The sequence below is a fragment of the Astyanax mexicanus genome, chromosome 14 (genome assembly GCF_023375975.1).
Source record: "Astyanax mexicanus isolate ESR-SI-001 chromosome 14, AstMex3_surface, whole genome shotgun sequence".
In the NCBI taxonomy this organism is placed as follows: Eukaryota; Metazoa; Chordata; class Actinopteri; order Characiformes; family Acestrorhamphidae; genus Astyanax; species Astyanax mexicanus.
The window spans coordinates 38,645,508-38,661,053 of record NC_064421.1 but is presented as its reverse complement, the minus strand read 5'-3'; the positions used below and the strand labels follow the sequence as shown (position 1 = coordinate 38,661,053).

The 15,546-nt window shown below is 40.3% G+C and overlaps 1 protein-coding gene across 1 annotated transcript in view; it reads right to left on the bottom strand.

Annotated features, from left to right (window-relative positions):
* The window catches only part of ush2a (Usher syndrome 2A (autosomal recessive, mild)), a 440,168-nt gene that overhangs the window by 14,541 nt on the left and 410,081 nt on the right, over window positions 1–15,546 (bottom strand). Inside the window, exons 64-67 of the mRNA XM_049464244.1 lie at window positions 13,345–13,666; window positions 6,965–7,171; window positions 4,847–5,085; window positions 1,631–1,848 (exon numbers count right to left, since the gene is read on the bottom strand). Of these exons, the coding sequence (XP_049320201.1) occupies window positions 1,631–1,848; window positions 4,847–5,085; window positions 6,965–7,171; window positions 13,345–13,666 (986 nt within the window). The remainder of the gene's footprint in view (window positions 1–1,630; window positions 1,849–4,846; window positions 5,086–6,964; window positions 7,172–13,344; window positions 13,667–15,546) is intronic.

Here is a 15,546-nt window from a genome sequence, read left to right as displayed (position 1 = left end):
TCCTGCATTAGGAGGAACCCAGGGCCAACCGCACCAGCATATGGTCTCACAGGGGGTCTGAGGATCTCATCTCGGTACCTAATGGCAGTCAGGCTACCTCTGGTGAGCACATGGAGGACTGTGCGGCCCTCCAAAGAGATGCCACCCCACACCATTACTGACCCACTGCCAAACCGGTCATGCTGAAGGATGTTGCAGGCAGCAGACCGCTCTCCACGGCGTCTCCAGACTCTGTCACGTCTGTCATGTGCTCAGTGTGAACCTGCTTTCATCTGTGAGGAGCACAAGGCGCCAGTGGCGAATTTGCCAATCCTGGTGTTCTCTGACAAATGCCAAGCGTCCTGCACGGTGTTGGGCTGTGAGCACAACCCCCATCTGTGGACGTCGGGCCCTCATACCATCCTCATGGAGTCGGTTTCTAACCGTTTGTGCAGACACATGCACATTTGTGGCCTGCTGGAGGTCATTTTGCAGGGCTCTGGCAGTGCTCCTCCTGTTCCTTCTTGCACAAAGGCGGAGGTAGCGGTCCTGCTGCTGGGTTGTTGCCCTCCTACGGCCTCCTCCACGTCTCCTGGTGTACTGGCCTGTCTCCTGGTAGCGCCTCCAGCCTCTAGACACTACGCTGACAGACACAGCAAACCTTCTTGCCACAGCTCGCATTGATGTGCCATCCTGGATGAGCTTCACTACCTGAGCCACTTGTGTGGGTTGTAGAGTCCGTCTCATGCCACCACGAGTGTGAAAGCACCACCAACATTCAAAACTGACCAAAACATCAGCCAGACAGCATAGGTTCTGAGAAGTGGTCTGTGGTCCCCACCTGCAGAACCACTCCTTTATTGAGTGTGTCTTGCTAATTGCCAATAATTTCCACCTGTTGTCTATTCCATTTGCACAACAGCAGGTGAAATTGACTGTCAATCAGTGTTGCTTCCTAAATGGACAATTTAATTTCACAGAAGTTTGATTTACTTGGAGTTTTATTGTGTTATTTGAGTGTTCCCTTTATTTTTTGAGCAGTGTATATTGGTATTGGGCAATTCTAAGCCAACATACGAGATCGTCCAAAATTTCTCATTTCTAATCCAGCCCATCAGCTTCAGGAATTCAGGTTTACACAGCATTGCTACGTGGCTAACTTGGGGCTGCTTGGTCACAAGAAGCTGCAGTACCTCATCCAGCTGGTAGATGAGAGCGTGGCATGTGCAGGTGTAATTGATCAAGAATAAACCAATAGGGTGTCTGAATGTATGCTTACACTTCTCATCCAACCATAATCAGATTCACTCAATTTGGATGGAGAGATTTATGTGGATAGGTTTTTTTTATGAAAACAACCTGAGTTTAAATAGGAGTAACAAGGCTATTAAAATGTAAAAAGTAGACAGTTCAGATAATTGTATAAAAATGTAAGGAGTAGAAGTAAAAAGTTGTCTGAGAAATAATCACTCCAGTAGAGTATGGATAACCAACATTTATACTCAAGTAAGATAGCAGTAATGCATGTCCACCAAGAAAAAAGCAGGATTCTTTATTGTATTGGTGTCAGTTGCTGTTGTATAGATAAGTGTAGGTACATATAGATAAAGATATGTATAGATAATGTTAATATCTAATCTAATAATCTTACGCTCTTTCAGGGTGGTGATGGAGACCCAGTCAGATGCTGTGCTTCCTATGTTGTTATAAGACACAACGCAGACTTCGTAGCTGGCGTAAGGGAGAAGGTTAGTGATGTTGAGGATCTGCCCCTTCCCAAAGAACCTGGTCTCAACTGCCCCCACAGAGCAGGGCATGGGGACGGGCTGCAGCGGCTGGGGGCAAGCACTCCGCACCAGCAGCTCACAGCTACAACCAGAGGAGAACACACAAGATTATGGGTAAATACCATAGACAACAGGGGCATCTAACCTATAATATATACAAATACAGAATATTATATAAATTATTATTATTATTATTAACAACTATTCTAGGGCTGGCCCGAATAGCGTTTTTTGAGCTCCGGATATTCGGCACTGATTCGAAGCGAATATTCGAATATTCGTTTTTAAAAAAAGAGGTAAAAAAAAAAATAAAAAAAAGCAAATCACGGCCCCTTTAATCCACTGAAAAATGTTCAATTTGCTCTGACCGACGAGACATATTCACCCCGGATTTTTGGTGTTTTTATCCCCCATATTTTTTCTGTGTTTTTAGCTCAGATTTTTTTGTGTTTTCATCCCGGAATTTCTGCTGCCCCACACGCGGCTTATCCGCTGCGTAAGCAGGCTAGGAGGCTGCTGCTGCACGGTTTCTCCGCTGCGCAAGCCAGCCCAGTAAATTGCTGTTTGTGTTTTCACACTTAGGCTATTTGCTTAAAAAAACAAACAAAAAAAAACGTTTGTTCAGGAAGTATTTTATATTCTTAAACATTGTTAATTATATTAGAGGACAGTCATTGTAAACTGTACTTGGTCTATTTCGGTTAAAGGATTGTGCAGGGCATATTACTGATTTTGTATTTTTGCACTTGGGCTATAAGCTCAATATTAAATATTTCGTTTGTTTAGAAATTATTTTATATTTTTAAACCATGTTAAATTATATTAGAGTAGAGGAAAGTCATTGTTAATGACGTTATTGTACTTGGTCTGTTTCGGTTTAAGCATTGTGCAGGGCATAGCCGTATTACTGATTTTGTATTTTTGCACTTGGGCTATAAGCTCAATATTAAATATTTCGTTTGCTTAGAAATTATTTTATATTTTTAAACCATTTTAAATTATATTAGATAAGAGGAAATTCGTTCAAACATCATTTTTGTAGGCCAGGCTTTTGTAACCGATTTAGCCCCTACTGTTGCCACATTACCCCTTACGTTTTATTATATAAATCAGTTTCGAAGAGCCTGCATTTTTTTTATCATGTATAATAGAGGTCTGCGCGAGACTGATTTTTAAACCCACTCTTCCACGCTCCCGCGTTTCTGTCTCGTTACCGCTCCGCAAAAAAATTGCTTCTTTTAATCCCGCGCCCGCCCGCCACATACACATTTCTGCCGCTCCCGCCCCACGTTCCTAATGTAAATTAAATAAACTACATTTAATGCTTCAAATTTACTTATATATTTATTAAAACAGCAGCGCTGAATACTGTGGTCCCGTTCCTTACCCCAGTCCAAACACCATCGGTGTGTGCGTGTGTGTGTCGGTCCATCCTGCGCGTTGAGAGTTTTCTTTAGGTTTTTTTTTTTTTTTACAATTATTACAGTTTTCTTGCTCCCGCATCGTCTGGATTAAACTCCCGCTCCAGCCAATAACAGTTCAGTTCTGTCCCGCGCGCAAGATATTCTGACGGGACCCGCTAAAACAGAAGTGGTTAGAGTGAGGTGGAACTCTGGAAAGGAGAAAAAAAACGAATATCCGAATACCAAAATTAAAAACCGAATACCTACTCAACGAACGAATATCCGAATACCCGAATATTCGGGTCCAGCCCTAAACTATTCACATCAACACATCACTAAAAATGGAAAAAGGTAAGACGGGGAAAAAAAAAAACATGTTTTAACATTCAATGTAAAATATTTTCTTCCAGGTCATGTTGGAGAATTTCTATTGGTCTATTGTGAAAAAAATGTGACACAATGTAAAGAATAAGATGTGACATTTACATAAAAATTCCTGACAGAAATGCATGTTGGCCCCTGGGCAAAGGATATATTAACAGCCTGTGTATACGCCTGATCATCATTATTGTCAAGCAGGGTCCAGGGTTATGCTCCCCTAGGAGAACATTTTTCTTTTGGTGAATTTTGTGGAAATAAATAGACAACATGAGATTAACAAACCCAATACAAGCCTATATTGTAGTAGCATCATTGTGCAGAGCACCAGAGCTCTTGGGACCCTGGTAGACCTTAGGTTTTCCATCTCTGCTTTTAACTGCTTATTTAGCTGCCTACCCATTGCTTGTATAACATACTGAGACTATAGATACTACAGCTATACCAATAAAGGTCAATGGGTAGCAATTATAGTACTACAAAGTGAACTAGCATTTAATTAGTAGCCTAACCATTGATTAACAATTAAATTTTTTCCTTTAAAAAATTGTGGTGGGGGTCTCTGAGTGGACCAGCGGGCTATGTGCTGCCACAATAATTAGGTAATTGCTGGTTCAAATACTGTTCATGTAGCTTGCTATCCGCTACCGGAGCCCTGAGAGAGCACAATTGGCCTTGCTCTCTCTGGTTGGGTAGATGGCGCTCTCTCCCCACATCACTCCAAAGGGTAATGTCGATCAGCACATGGCGTCTGTGAGCTGATATATTGGAACCGAGTTGACGAGTCGCTTTCCTATGCTATTAGCAGCAATTTGAAAAGAAGCGGTGGCTGACTTCACATGCATCAGAGGAGGCATGTGCTAGTCTTCACCCTCCTGGTGTGTTGGGGCATCACTAGTGATAAGGGGGTTTCTAATAAGTGGGTTGGGTAACTGGCCTTGAAAATTAGGGATAAAATGGGAAAAATCATGAAACCAAAAAAATGTTTTTGTTATCAGTGACTATAGCCTGTTTCTTAACACACCAATAATTCAGCTAAACACACTCACCACAGTTTATACTCAATCAGGATTGTTCAACTCCAGCTAAAAAAAAAGCTCTGCTTATAAAGTCTTATTTTATTTTAAAACTAAACCAGAGTGACCCACCAATCAGCACATTTTAAAATAAATTAATATTAAGGCAGAGATTAAAAAGGTTAAGAAGAATTTGGTCAAATTGGTTGAGTGAGAATATTAATGTGACTGAATAACTGCGGTGAAGGAACAGTTCCTTTAGACTGTTCTAAGTGTTCTGCACCTTTCGATGATGCCATTGGGCTGCAGAGGCTCATCCCACTCCACCAGAGCCCAGCGGGAGGTGAGGGTAACGGGGCGGGGCGGGGGCTGCTGAGACGGGGTGGAGGCCTGGGTGCGCAGCTCGCTCAGGGGGCCTCGGCTGCAGCACAGGTAGCAGGTACACGCCTCCACCCCCACAGAGTACACAGTGAAGGGCAGGAGACCGTGCAGAGTTTGCTGGCGGGACGTCCCCTCTGACAACTGTTTAAAAAAAAAAAAGTCAAGCATATCAAACTGTGATTTTGGTGAAACAAAAATCATGGGTGATGGATACACTTTGAAAAAGATTGTCATTTTAAATGACTTTAATCATGACACAAACATTTCTCAGCACCTTTAAGGATCACTGTTTTTAACTGGTCACTTACCTGCCGACCTATTGCATGTACAGTCATATGAAAAAGTTTGGGCACCCCTATTAATCTTAATCATTTTTAGTTCTAAATATTTGGGTGTTTGCAACAGCCATTTTAGTTTGATATATCTAATAACTGATGGACACAGTAATATTTCAGGATTCATGCGAAAGAAGCCATTTCTGCAAGCACGCCACAAACGGAGTCGCCTGAGGTATGCTTTTGCATAATGAGAATTTTGCATAGTAATAAATGGCTTCTTTCGCATCACTCTCCCATACCGCTTCTCCTTGTGCAAAGTGCGCTGTATTGTTGACCGATGCACAGTGACACCATCTGCAGCAAGATGATGCTGCAGCTCTTTGGAGGTGGTCTGTGGATTTTCCTTGACTGTTCTCACCATTCTTCTTCTCTGCCTTTCTGATATTTTTCTTGGCCTGCCACTTCTGGGCTTAACAAGAACTGTCCCTGTGGTCTTCCATTTCCTTACTATGTTCCTCACAGTGGAAACTGACAGGTTAAATCTCTGAGACAACATTTTGTATCCTTCCCCTGAACAACTATGTTGAAAAATCTTTGTTTTTAGATCATTTGAGAGTTGTTTTGAGGAGCCCATGATGCCACTCTTCAGAGGAGATTCAAATAGGAGAACAACTTGCAATTGACCACCTTAAATACCTTTTCTCATGATTGGATACACCTGGCTATGAAGTTCAAAGCTCAATGAGGTTACCAAACCAATTTAGTGCTTCAGTAAGTCAGTAAAATGTAGTTAGGAGTATTCAAATCAATAAAATGATAAGGGTGCCCATACTTTTGCACTGGTCAGATTTTGGTTTAATGCATATTGCACATTTTCTGTTAGTACAATAAACCTCATTTCAATCCTGAAATATTACTGTGTCCATCAGTTATTAGATATATCAAACTGAAATGGCTGTTGCAAACACCCAAATATTTAGAACTAAAAATTATTAAGATTAATAGGGGTGCCCAAACTTTTACATATGACTGTATAACATACTGAGACTATAGATACTACAGCTATAGAACAGGGTAGGACCTACTATGTTTTTTTTTTTTTAAACATAGCTGTAAACTTGTTACATTTTTCATCTGGTTTGGATTGTTTTAACACAAGGAAAAATCCAAGTGCATCAAAATGCATCACAACAAATCATATGAGAATGGAATGTTCTTTCAGCGTTCTGGTCTGATCTGTGAGGGGAATACTTAGAAAAGTAAATATAGGAAGAGTTCTGTGTTCTGGACTAGTGTATAGTGTATAGCAGAGAATGCATTATAAAAGAGTTTCAGTTTAGTTGTCCAGCAATATTAGCATTAGCCACTAACTGCTCTAAGTGCTAGCTCATTAGCCGTTCAGAGGTGAGTATTATTGACCTGTAGCCAGCTGCTAACCCTGGCTAGCACTGCTGGAAAAGCATTAATATCAGCCCCTAACCACGCTAAGCACTAGCTCTTTCACCATTCAGAGACGAGTATATCAGACTGCGGAAGTAAAGTATTTTGAACATTATTAGCCCTTTATTAGCACGGCTAGTACTGCTGGAGCAGCGTTAGCAATGTTTCTCGACCTTATGACTTTTAACTGTATGCGTGTGTCATTTAGATATATATTCAAGTAGATTCAAATAGACAACAGTCTGAGATGTACTGAAAACCTGTAAGCACCAGGGTACCATGGTAGAGCCTGTAGAGCATACCAGGTGGTGAGTGTCCTGGTTCTGGGTGAACACCCTGTAGAGGCTGACGATGCCGTTGGGCTTGGCAGGAGGGCTGATGTCCACCACAGCGGAGGTGGCGTGGATGCGCAGGAATTTGGGTGGGCTCACACCTTCGGGAGGAGCCGGTCCAGTCCGGCCCAAAGCCCAGGAGCTGCGAGCATGACCCGCCGAGTTTACTGCCCACACCTGAAATCACAGCCATATTCATGTTCAGGAGCGGTCAGCAAATCCTTGTCTTAGATTCAGAAGTCTTTGTAAATTCATACAGAATTTGATTTGGTCATGTGCTGCATGGAAGCGCGGCACTAGCTAATAACACAAGCTAATAAAGTCTGATAGAGTTGGTATTCATGCTTTTTATTAAAACATAAAATTGCTTATAATTACCACTTTTTGTAAAAGACACAATTAAATTAGATTTACTTCATTACTATTATGTATTATGTATTAATCGAATTAATTGAGCTTTTACAATAAAAGGTTACTGCCATGGTTCTTTAGTTCAGAGAAAGTCCAGCGACAGTTTACAGAGAGTCCAGAAAAAGTTCAAAGACAGTCCAGAGACAGTTCAGACCGTTCAGAGGGAGTTTATAGACAGTCCAGAGACAGTTAAGAGAAAGTCCAGAGAAAGTTCAAAGAAAAAGTCCAGAGACAGTTCAGAGAAAAAGTCCAGAGACAGTTCAGAGAAAAAGTCAAGACAGAGTTTACAGACAGTTCAGAGAGCTTTCAGAGACAGTTAATAAAAAGTGCAGAGAGAGTCCAGGAGAGAGGTCAAAGAAAGTCTAGATACAGTTCAAAGAAAGTTCAGATAGAGTTTACAAACAGTCCAGAGAGGTGTCAAAGATAGTCCAGAGACAGTTCAGAGACAGTTTACAGGCAGTTTACACACAGTCCAGAGACAGTTCAGCGAGAGTTCAAAAACAGTTCACAGACAGTTCAGAGGACGTCCAGGGACAGTTTAGAGGCAGAGTTTACAGACAGTGCAAAGACAGTGTAGAAACAATTCAGATGAAGGGTTTAGAGACAGCTCAGAGACAGTTTAGAGTCAGTCAAAAAGAGTTTAAAGACAGTACAGAGACACTACAGAGTCAGTCTAGAGATACACTTTAGTGACAGTCCAGAGACAGAGTCGCGAGGCAGTTCAGAGAGATTCCAGAGAAAGTTTAGAGACAGCACATAGAGTCAGTCCAGAGTGCGATTTCTCCTGCTTTTAACACACAGTCACCTTTACCTGCTGGGCCTGTGCAGCTGCCTCCCTTATCCAGCTACCTGAGGCTCTGTCTGCCTAAGCCACACTGTCAATAGGAGCCCAAAAAGTGCCAGCGTCCATTACAGAGGAAATCTACATGGAAATTACATTTCACCTTCATCAAGGAGCACGCCAACACACGGCCCGGCGCTGTAATCTTATTTAGCCGACGAGCTGTTGGTATAATTAGAGAGGAGAAACAGCAAAAGGTCGGCTGGGGTCAGCATTTGCATGGGTAAGTAATTTGTAGATTGTCAGTGGGAATCGAGGTGGCAGATGGATGTTCCGGTGGATAGGGTTAAATTAGCCTCAATAATAGGCAATTAGACCGTGATCAATCAGAATGATAGATCTAAGTGGCAATACGCGGGGACTGCGCGGTGTACAGCCTGATTGCGTATTCCCGTCCGGACTCGTTCGGCTGCAGAAGAGTGACGACGAGACGGCTGGATGTGTCTGAGGAGCGCGGAAGTGTGTTGTGCGGACAGAGTAGGGGGGAGGGTCACGGAAAGGGCATCTTGTCACCCCAAAGAGCGAAAAGGTCAACTTGGCAGGCGGAAGGTAGAGAGTGACATCGCCTGCTCTACACACAGTGTGTCCTTTCACTTACATATGGACATATGGTAAGAGTACCAAAAACATCATGTCTGTGGAGTAAAAGGAAAAATGGAAATAATTTAATTTATATACACTAAAAGTTTCACAACAATCCTATTCTTTAGTAGTCCGGTAGCAGTGCTGCATGACCCTGCTTCTTTTTTATTTTATTTGATCATCTTATCAATGACTATTAGTGCACTTAACCTCTCTGACCTCTAATTCTTCTCTTCACTGCTGAAACTGAGACTTCCAGTTTCCAGTGTTAAAAAGAGCTAAAGGCTGCTGTTGCCATGTGGATCAGCCAGACGTGACTCTTCCTTGTAGCAATTTTCTTTTTGAGTCTTTTGAAGGTGTAGGAAACAGTACTCGCCAGTCTATGGCTTCATCTGTAAGTTCTTTAAAGAAAACACTTTTAGTACTTCTAATAGTTACAGAGTTATTTGTTTGTCTGTGTGTTTTTCTAGTTATTATGATGAAAGTGTGAATGTGCTGTGTGTAAGTGTGTAAATGCTGCAGTAGAGAGTAACAGCAGAAACATGATCTGTTCCAGCTTTGCTTTACTACAGACAAAGGTTTTGGAAATTGTCATTGTTTTGCATCCCTTTTCAAAACATAGTTTATTCCATTCTTACAGGCCAGCTTTAGGTTGTTAGTAATAAATTGTTCTTAGTTATTGTATTCATTAAAAGCCCTCCCAGTTTCCTGCTAACTTTTATATCATTTACGTTTACTGGATTATGTGACATTTTAGGGTCTTCACAAGACCTGAAGAACTTAAATGGCAAAAATACACACAAAATAAATAATTAAAACCTTTGCCCAGAGATCTTTCAGTGAAGGTCTTTTTTGTATCCATGTTTTTTGTACCAATAAAGATTATTAATATTATCATCAACTGAATACGTCTCAAGAAAGTGATGACCCAAAATAGTCTTGCTTTCAAATTGAAAATGTATAAATAAATATATATTGTTTATTAGTACAGTAATACAGAATACTGAATGTACCTTTTGGCTGGTTAAATGGTACAATGGTAACTGTACTTCCTGCTGTTATGAAAAAAATTGTACATCAGAAGGAACACTTTTAAACCTCTAAAGACCAATATTATACCTTTGAGAGTACAATTATTAAAAATGTTCGAAGTGTACCTTTGAGTATAAGACAGCACTTCTATCATGCCTCTGTTTTTTTTAGTGATTAGTGTAAATTCAGTGAATTAATAACAAACATAAGCACAAACTGTTTTCTCCAAAGAAGAGAGAGACACGAGGACATCCCCATGTCCTTGTGTGCGGAACAGACCTTTTTATTGCTGCGCCACCACTTGCATACTGAGCTGTTATTACAGTAATTAGTGGAAAATAAAAATATGTCATGTGTGAGCTCTAATGGATCTGGGTTGAAGCAGTAAGGGAAAAGTCTGCCCAGCGACAGGTTCTGAGAGAGTTCCACCACGCCCCGCTCATCAACACCGGGCCAAAAGCGAGCACTTCCAATAGAAGTGCTAATTAAGGTTCGGCATAAAAGTGTCAATAAAATATGTAGCCGCCGCTCGCTAAGCCGGTTTGGTTTTGCACAGGAAAGCTGGAGCGGAGCAAAGCCCCAGCGACATGAAACAAGACATAAGGGACTGTGTTATAACATTTGGATAAAGACATCAATCACAGCAATAACCATGACTCTAAGAGATCTCCTTAAACGTGAAAAATGGACTGAGGTTCAGCGGATTAAATCAGCCACCTAATCCACTGAAGTTACTGAAATCGTGTTGGCGCGTAAAGTGCGTGGGTTAAAACTCGGGAACCCTCCTCACATCCGGTACAGTTAGCGTCCTCTCCAGGGAGAGCAAATGGACATTAAAAGGTCTTTCCGATGCTTGTACGTTCGAGAGGCCGCGCCGGCTAATTCGATGGCTTCGATCGTAATCAGCGGTACACTGCCAGGTCCGAGATTAATGGCCCTGTCACCTGTCCGTTGTCGCTGGGCCCCGCCCGCCGGCTGTCATAAATTACCACTCATAAATAAGACAGAACAATCAGGCAGAGTCTATCAATTTAGCCCACGACCGGCCCACGCTTCTCACGCCTGACAATCAAATGCTAATGTTATTTTGCTCTAAAGGCTAGCCTGTCAATTAAGAAAGGTCTTGTAAGGGACAGCGGCGCTATGAATATGGGAGCTAGATTAAACACCTGTCATACGGACTGAAGGCAGTTAGCAAGGCTGAGTCGGACCTGGGGGTTCACCGGCCATCAGTGTTAACAGTGCGAGTGTCACACTGAGCATGATCTGGAGAAGATACACTATTAAGGCCAAGCTCAATTTCTTATTTCTTATCCCTTGTTTTTAAGTGTCACTCTTCCTCTTTAAAACACAAGGGAAGTTAAAGAGGAAGCGACTGAAAATCTCCCTCTTAGAAACGGGAGAACCTTTTAAAAAAAACCTAATATAAATGTGACAATTATGTATTCTATTGACAGAGATTAATTTATATACTTACCATATTTTTGCACACTATAAGGCGCACTTAAAATTTAATTTTTCCAAAAGTTGTCAGTGCACCTTTTTAACCCCATGTACATAATGTATGCATTTTACCAGTCAGGTTATAAGGAGCAGTAAAGCTACTTTGCTAAAGTACAGAGTTACACAGGAGTTTCAGTTTAGTTATCCAGCACTGAGACTGAAACAGCATTATCCACTAAATGTTATTTCCCTGTTCAGAGGTGAGTATTATCAGCCTGTAGCCTGCTGCTAACCCCGGCTAGCACTGCTGGAGCTGCATTAGCAACTAATCGTGCTAGCTCTTTGCTGTTTAGAGGCGAGTATATCGGACTGTAGTCTGTGGGTTTACCATGTTCAAACTAGCTACGTGGGAAGGATCGCTAGCTAACATCACCCAGGCTAATCGTAGCACTTAGGGTTTGGAGCGCTGGTAGCAGTTATCAGCTAATGCTAATGCTTCAGCCTTAGTGCTAAAAGAAAATGGCAAAACTGTAAGGCTTACTGTAAATAAACAAAAGCACTTTAACATCCAGCGCTTGTTTGATTTTAAAAGGAAGTCTTTTTTTATTACAGTATTGTTTACTAAGCTTATCTTTAATTAACTTAGTTACCTTGAGAAATGCTACTAGTGGTTTTATGCTTGTTATGAAGAAAGGGCAATAATACATTAAAATAACATTAAACTAACATAATGCTTAATGCATAATAATAAAGAACATTCTACATGTTGTTGCCTGTGCTGCCATCTTGCCCTATGAAATGTGCCAAATAAATCCCAGTTTTTACCCTAAAACTATGACACCCCACTCCTAGGAATTAAGGTGCAAAACAGAGGGGTAGAGCTTAGTGGTAGGGGAAAGAGGTGTGAATGGGACTGAGCCTAAATGTCTTTAGGTCACCAACCGGCCTGATATCGTATGGTTAGAAAAGACACGTGTGATAAGACAGGCAAGGCTTTGTGTGATTAAACAGGGTTAAACAGAATGCATCAGGCTCGGGCACAGAATCTAAAATTATTAATTAACCTGGTACCTGTGAGCCATGTGGGCCGGTAAGTAATGGTGTGTATATATATATATATATATATATATATATATATATATATATATATATATATATATATATATATATATATATATATATTTAAATATATAAAATAAAATAAATAAAAATTATATATATATATATATATATATATATATATATATATATATATATATGTAAAACAAAATGTTTGAAAGGATAAGAAAATATATATTGATTTTTAAATATTGTGCTGCTTAACCAAACACCAAAAAAAAAAAACAGCATAAAATGTGCAAAAATGTAATGGGATATATGAGCAATAATGTGTTTATTCAGAGTAAATCTTGTATACATAAAAGTATTGTTACACAGGGATGGAATGGATTTTAAAGATTAAACTATGGTGCATTGATATTAACCATTTTAGTGCTTATTTTTTGTGAGCATGTGAAATACAGCTCTGTAAATTAAGAGACCACTTCAGTTTCTGAATCAGTTTCTCTGATTTTGCTATTCATAAATATGTTTGAGTGAAATAAACATTGTTTTATTCTATAAACTACAGACAACATTTCTCCCAAATTCCAAATAAAAATATTGTCACTTAGAACATTTATTTAAAAAGGAAAACAGATGCAAAGCTTTCAGATCTCAAATAATGCAAAGAAAACAAGTTCATATTCATAGTTGAGTTCAGAAATCAATATTTGGTGGAATAACCCTGTTTTTTAATCACAGTTTTCATGCATCTTGGCATGTTCTCCTCCACCAGTCTTACACACTGCTTTTGGATAACTTTATGTCACTCCTGGTGCAAAAATTTAGTCAGTTCAGCTTAGTTTGATGGCTTATGATCATCCATCTTCCTCTTGATTATATTTTGGTAAAATGAAAGAAACTCATCATTTTATGTGGTCTGTTATTTTTTCCAGAGCTGTATAGTGACATAAATCGAGTAAATAGTTAGAGTAGTGACCTGGTACTCGTAGGCGGTGTAGGGCAGCAGTTTGCGGTCGTGGTGGGAGGTGGAGGTGTTGCGGTAGACGAGTATGGGAGCAGAGTGGCTCTCGGTGTCTTCGCCCGGTCTCCGGTACAGCTCGTAATGCAGCAGCTTGCCGTTGGATTGAGTTGGGGGAGCCCAGGAGAGCAGGAACACAGTCTGCATGCCCTCGGAGTCAGTCTGCAGCTCCAGCAGTGGGGCGGACTGGCCAGCGGGGGGCGCCTCCTGCGTCTGAACCGAGGCCCAGTCACTGGCGGCGCAGCCGAGCAGTGTGCAGGCCTCCACTCTCATTTCATACCTGCGCATACAGGAGCAGCATACAGTTACAATTACACTGAGCACCCCCCCACACACACACACAACCACCCCATCCCCCTACACACACACACACACACACACACACACACACACCGCCCGATGTCCCAGTGTACAAATACAGCACAGATGGCCTGGGTTCAAGTCAGCTTTAACTGGATGTGTGGAATCTGTTACTGTTCATAAGGCAATCTCTAAAAGCATTTACATTTTATAGGACATGAGTTTATACAGAGATATAAAAATCCAGTCTGCCTTTCATTTTATCTGCAATATTAAAACGATTTTAAAACGATTAAATGCCGGTTTCACTCCACAAGACTTGTAATCGAAAATCTTTAAGTCAATAAGCGTGTTTACCTATGCTTCATAATAAGATCATTACTGCAGAACATTTCAAATAGTTAGTCTGATCTGAACAAGTTTTTTGCTTTGCAACCAACCAATACATTTGCAGAGAAAAACTAGATGTAAATGTAAATAATATATTATGTTATATATTATATTATATATATTATTTTACACATCAAGCTGCAAATGTGAACATACATCAGCTAGAAGAGCAAGATTACTTAAAATCCAAAAGGGTGCTGTGCTGGTAAAAATAACTCACTTATTTTTACTACCATGCTCTGTTTTTTTTATTCATGCACAGACCGATGCATCCCAGAATACTCTTAATAGTTAATAGTTTACATGCACTGAAAAATCTGATTTCTGCCCACGAAGCACCGGACGTTATTTGGACGTTTTTATTTGGGCTAAATTTGGTCGGTCGGTCATGACTTTTATTTAGAGAGCATATAACTTAGAAAATTGGGCTGTGATTAGTCTGTTTGTTTTATTCCCAATTTAGGCAAGGATGGATGTTGGTTTCGGATCACATTTAACCTTAATAAAAAACATGTATATAACCATATCTTTTTAACAACTAGAAAAAAAGCTCTATATGGACAGGATTAGTTTCCACTTCTACTCAGTGCTAAAACTCTTGCTTCCGGACTGCAATTGAATAAAAACAGGAGGAGCAGTGAGTTTTTTTGAGGCTTTCTCAGTCGCAACATCACGTTCTGTAGCTCCTCCATTTCCACTCGCTATTGTGTTTTTACATTGATCTCCGTGGAAACGCACGCCCAAAGTGTAATTATGGTGCATGGCAGTGGGGAAAAAAAAAAGATATTTTATGAAACGCGAGGTGACGAAACTCAGAAATGTGTGTCCAGACGGGACTAAAATTACTGGACATCTGAGAAAAACACGTACATGGTCATTCCAGATGGGAAATAAAATCACAGAGGACCCCCCCCCAACCCCCCCGAAAAGAGAAAATTACCTCAGGATCCCCAAAGAAACTAATCCCATCCAGATAGGGCTAAACATAGGGCTAATAGGGCTTTTTTACTTTTTAAAACAATCTTTAAAAAAAAAACAAAAAAACAAAAAAAAAAACACTGAATAAACTGCAAAAAGTGTAATTAGTCCTGTTTAAGGTAATGAAATGAAGTGAATTTTAAATTAAAACCAAGTTCTCTATGTGTCGAAATATGGCAATAAATATCATGAATCGTAAAAAAAGGCTATTAAATATTAAAATTTTAAGATATTAAAATTGAGTCCAAAAACATGCAGTATTTATACCATGTAGCCTACACCTAGGTCTAATTCCACCCTCCTCTTTCTTGTGACCATAGTGCTTGTTCTATCACTGGCTCTAGTAATTTCTAAAATTAGTTTTCAAATGATAATTCAAGCCTAAAATTGTGCAGTGTGAACCCAACCTAACCAGACCTGCAATGTTAAGTTTCTCACAATTAAATATATAACAGAATTGAAATACTCAACGCGGTCTTTGTGGGACGGGTT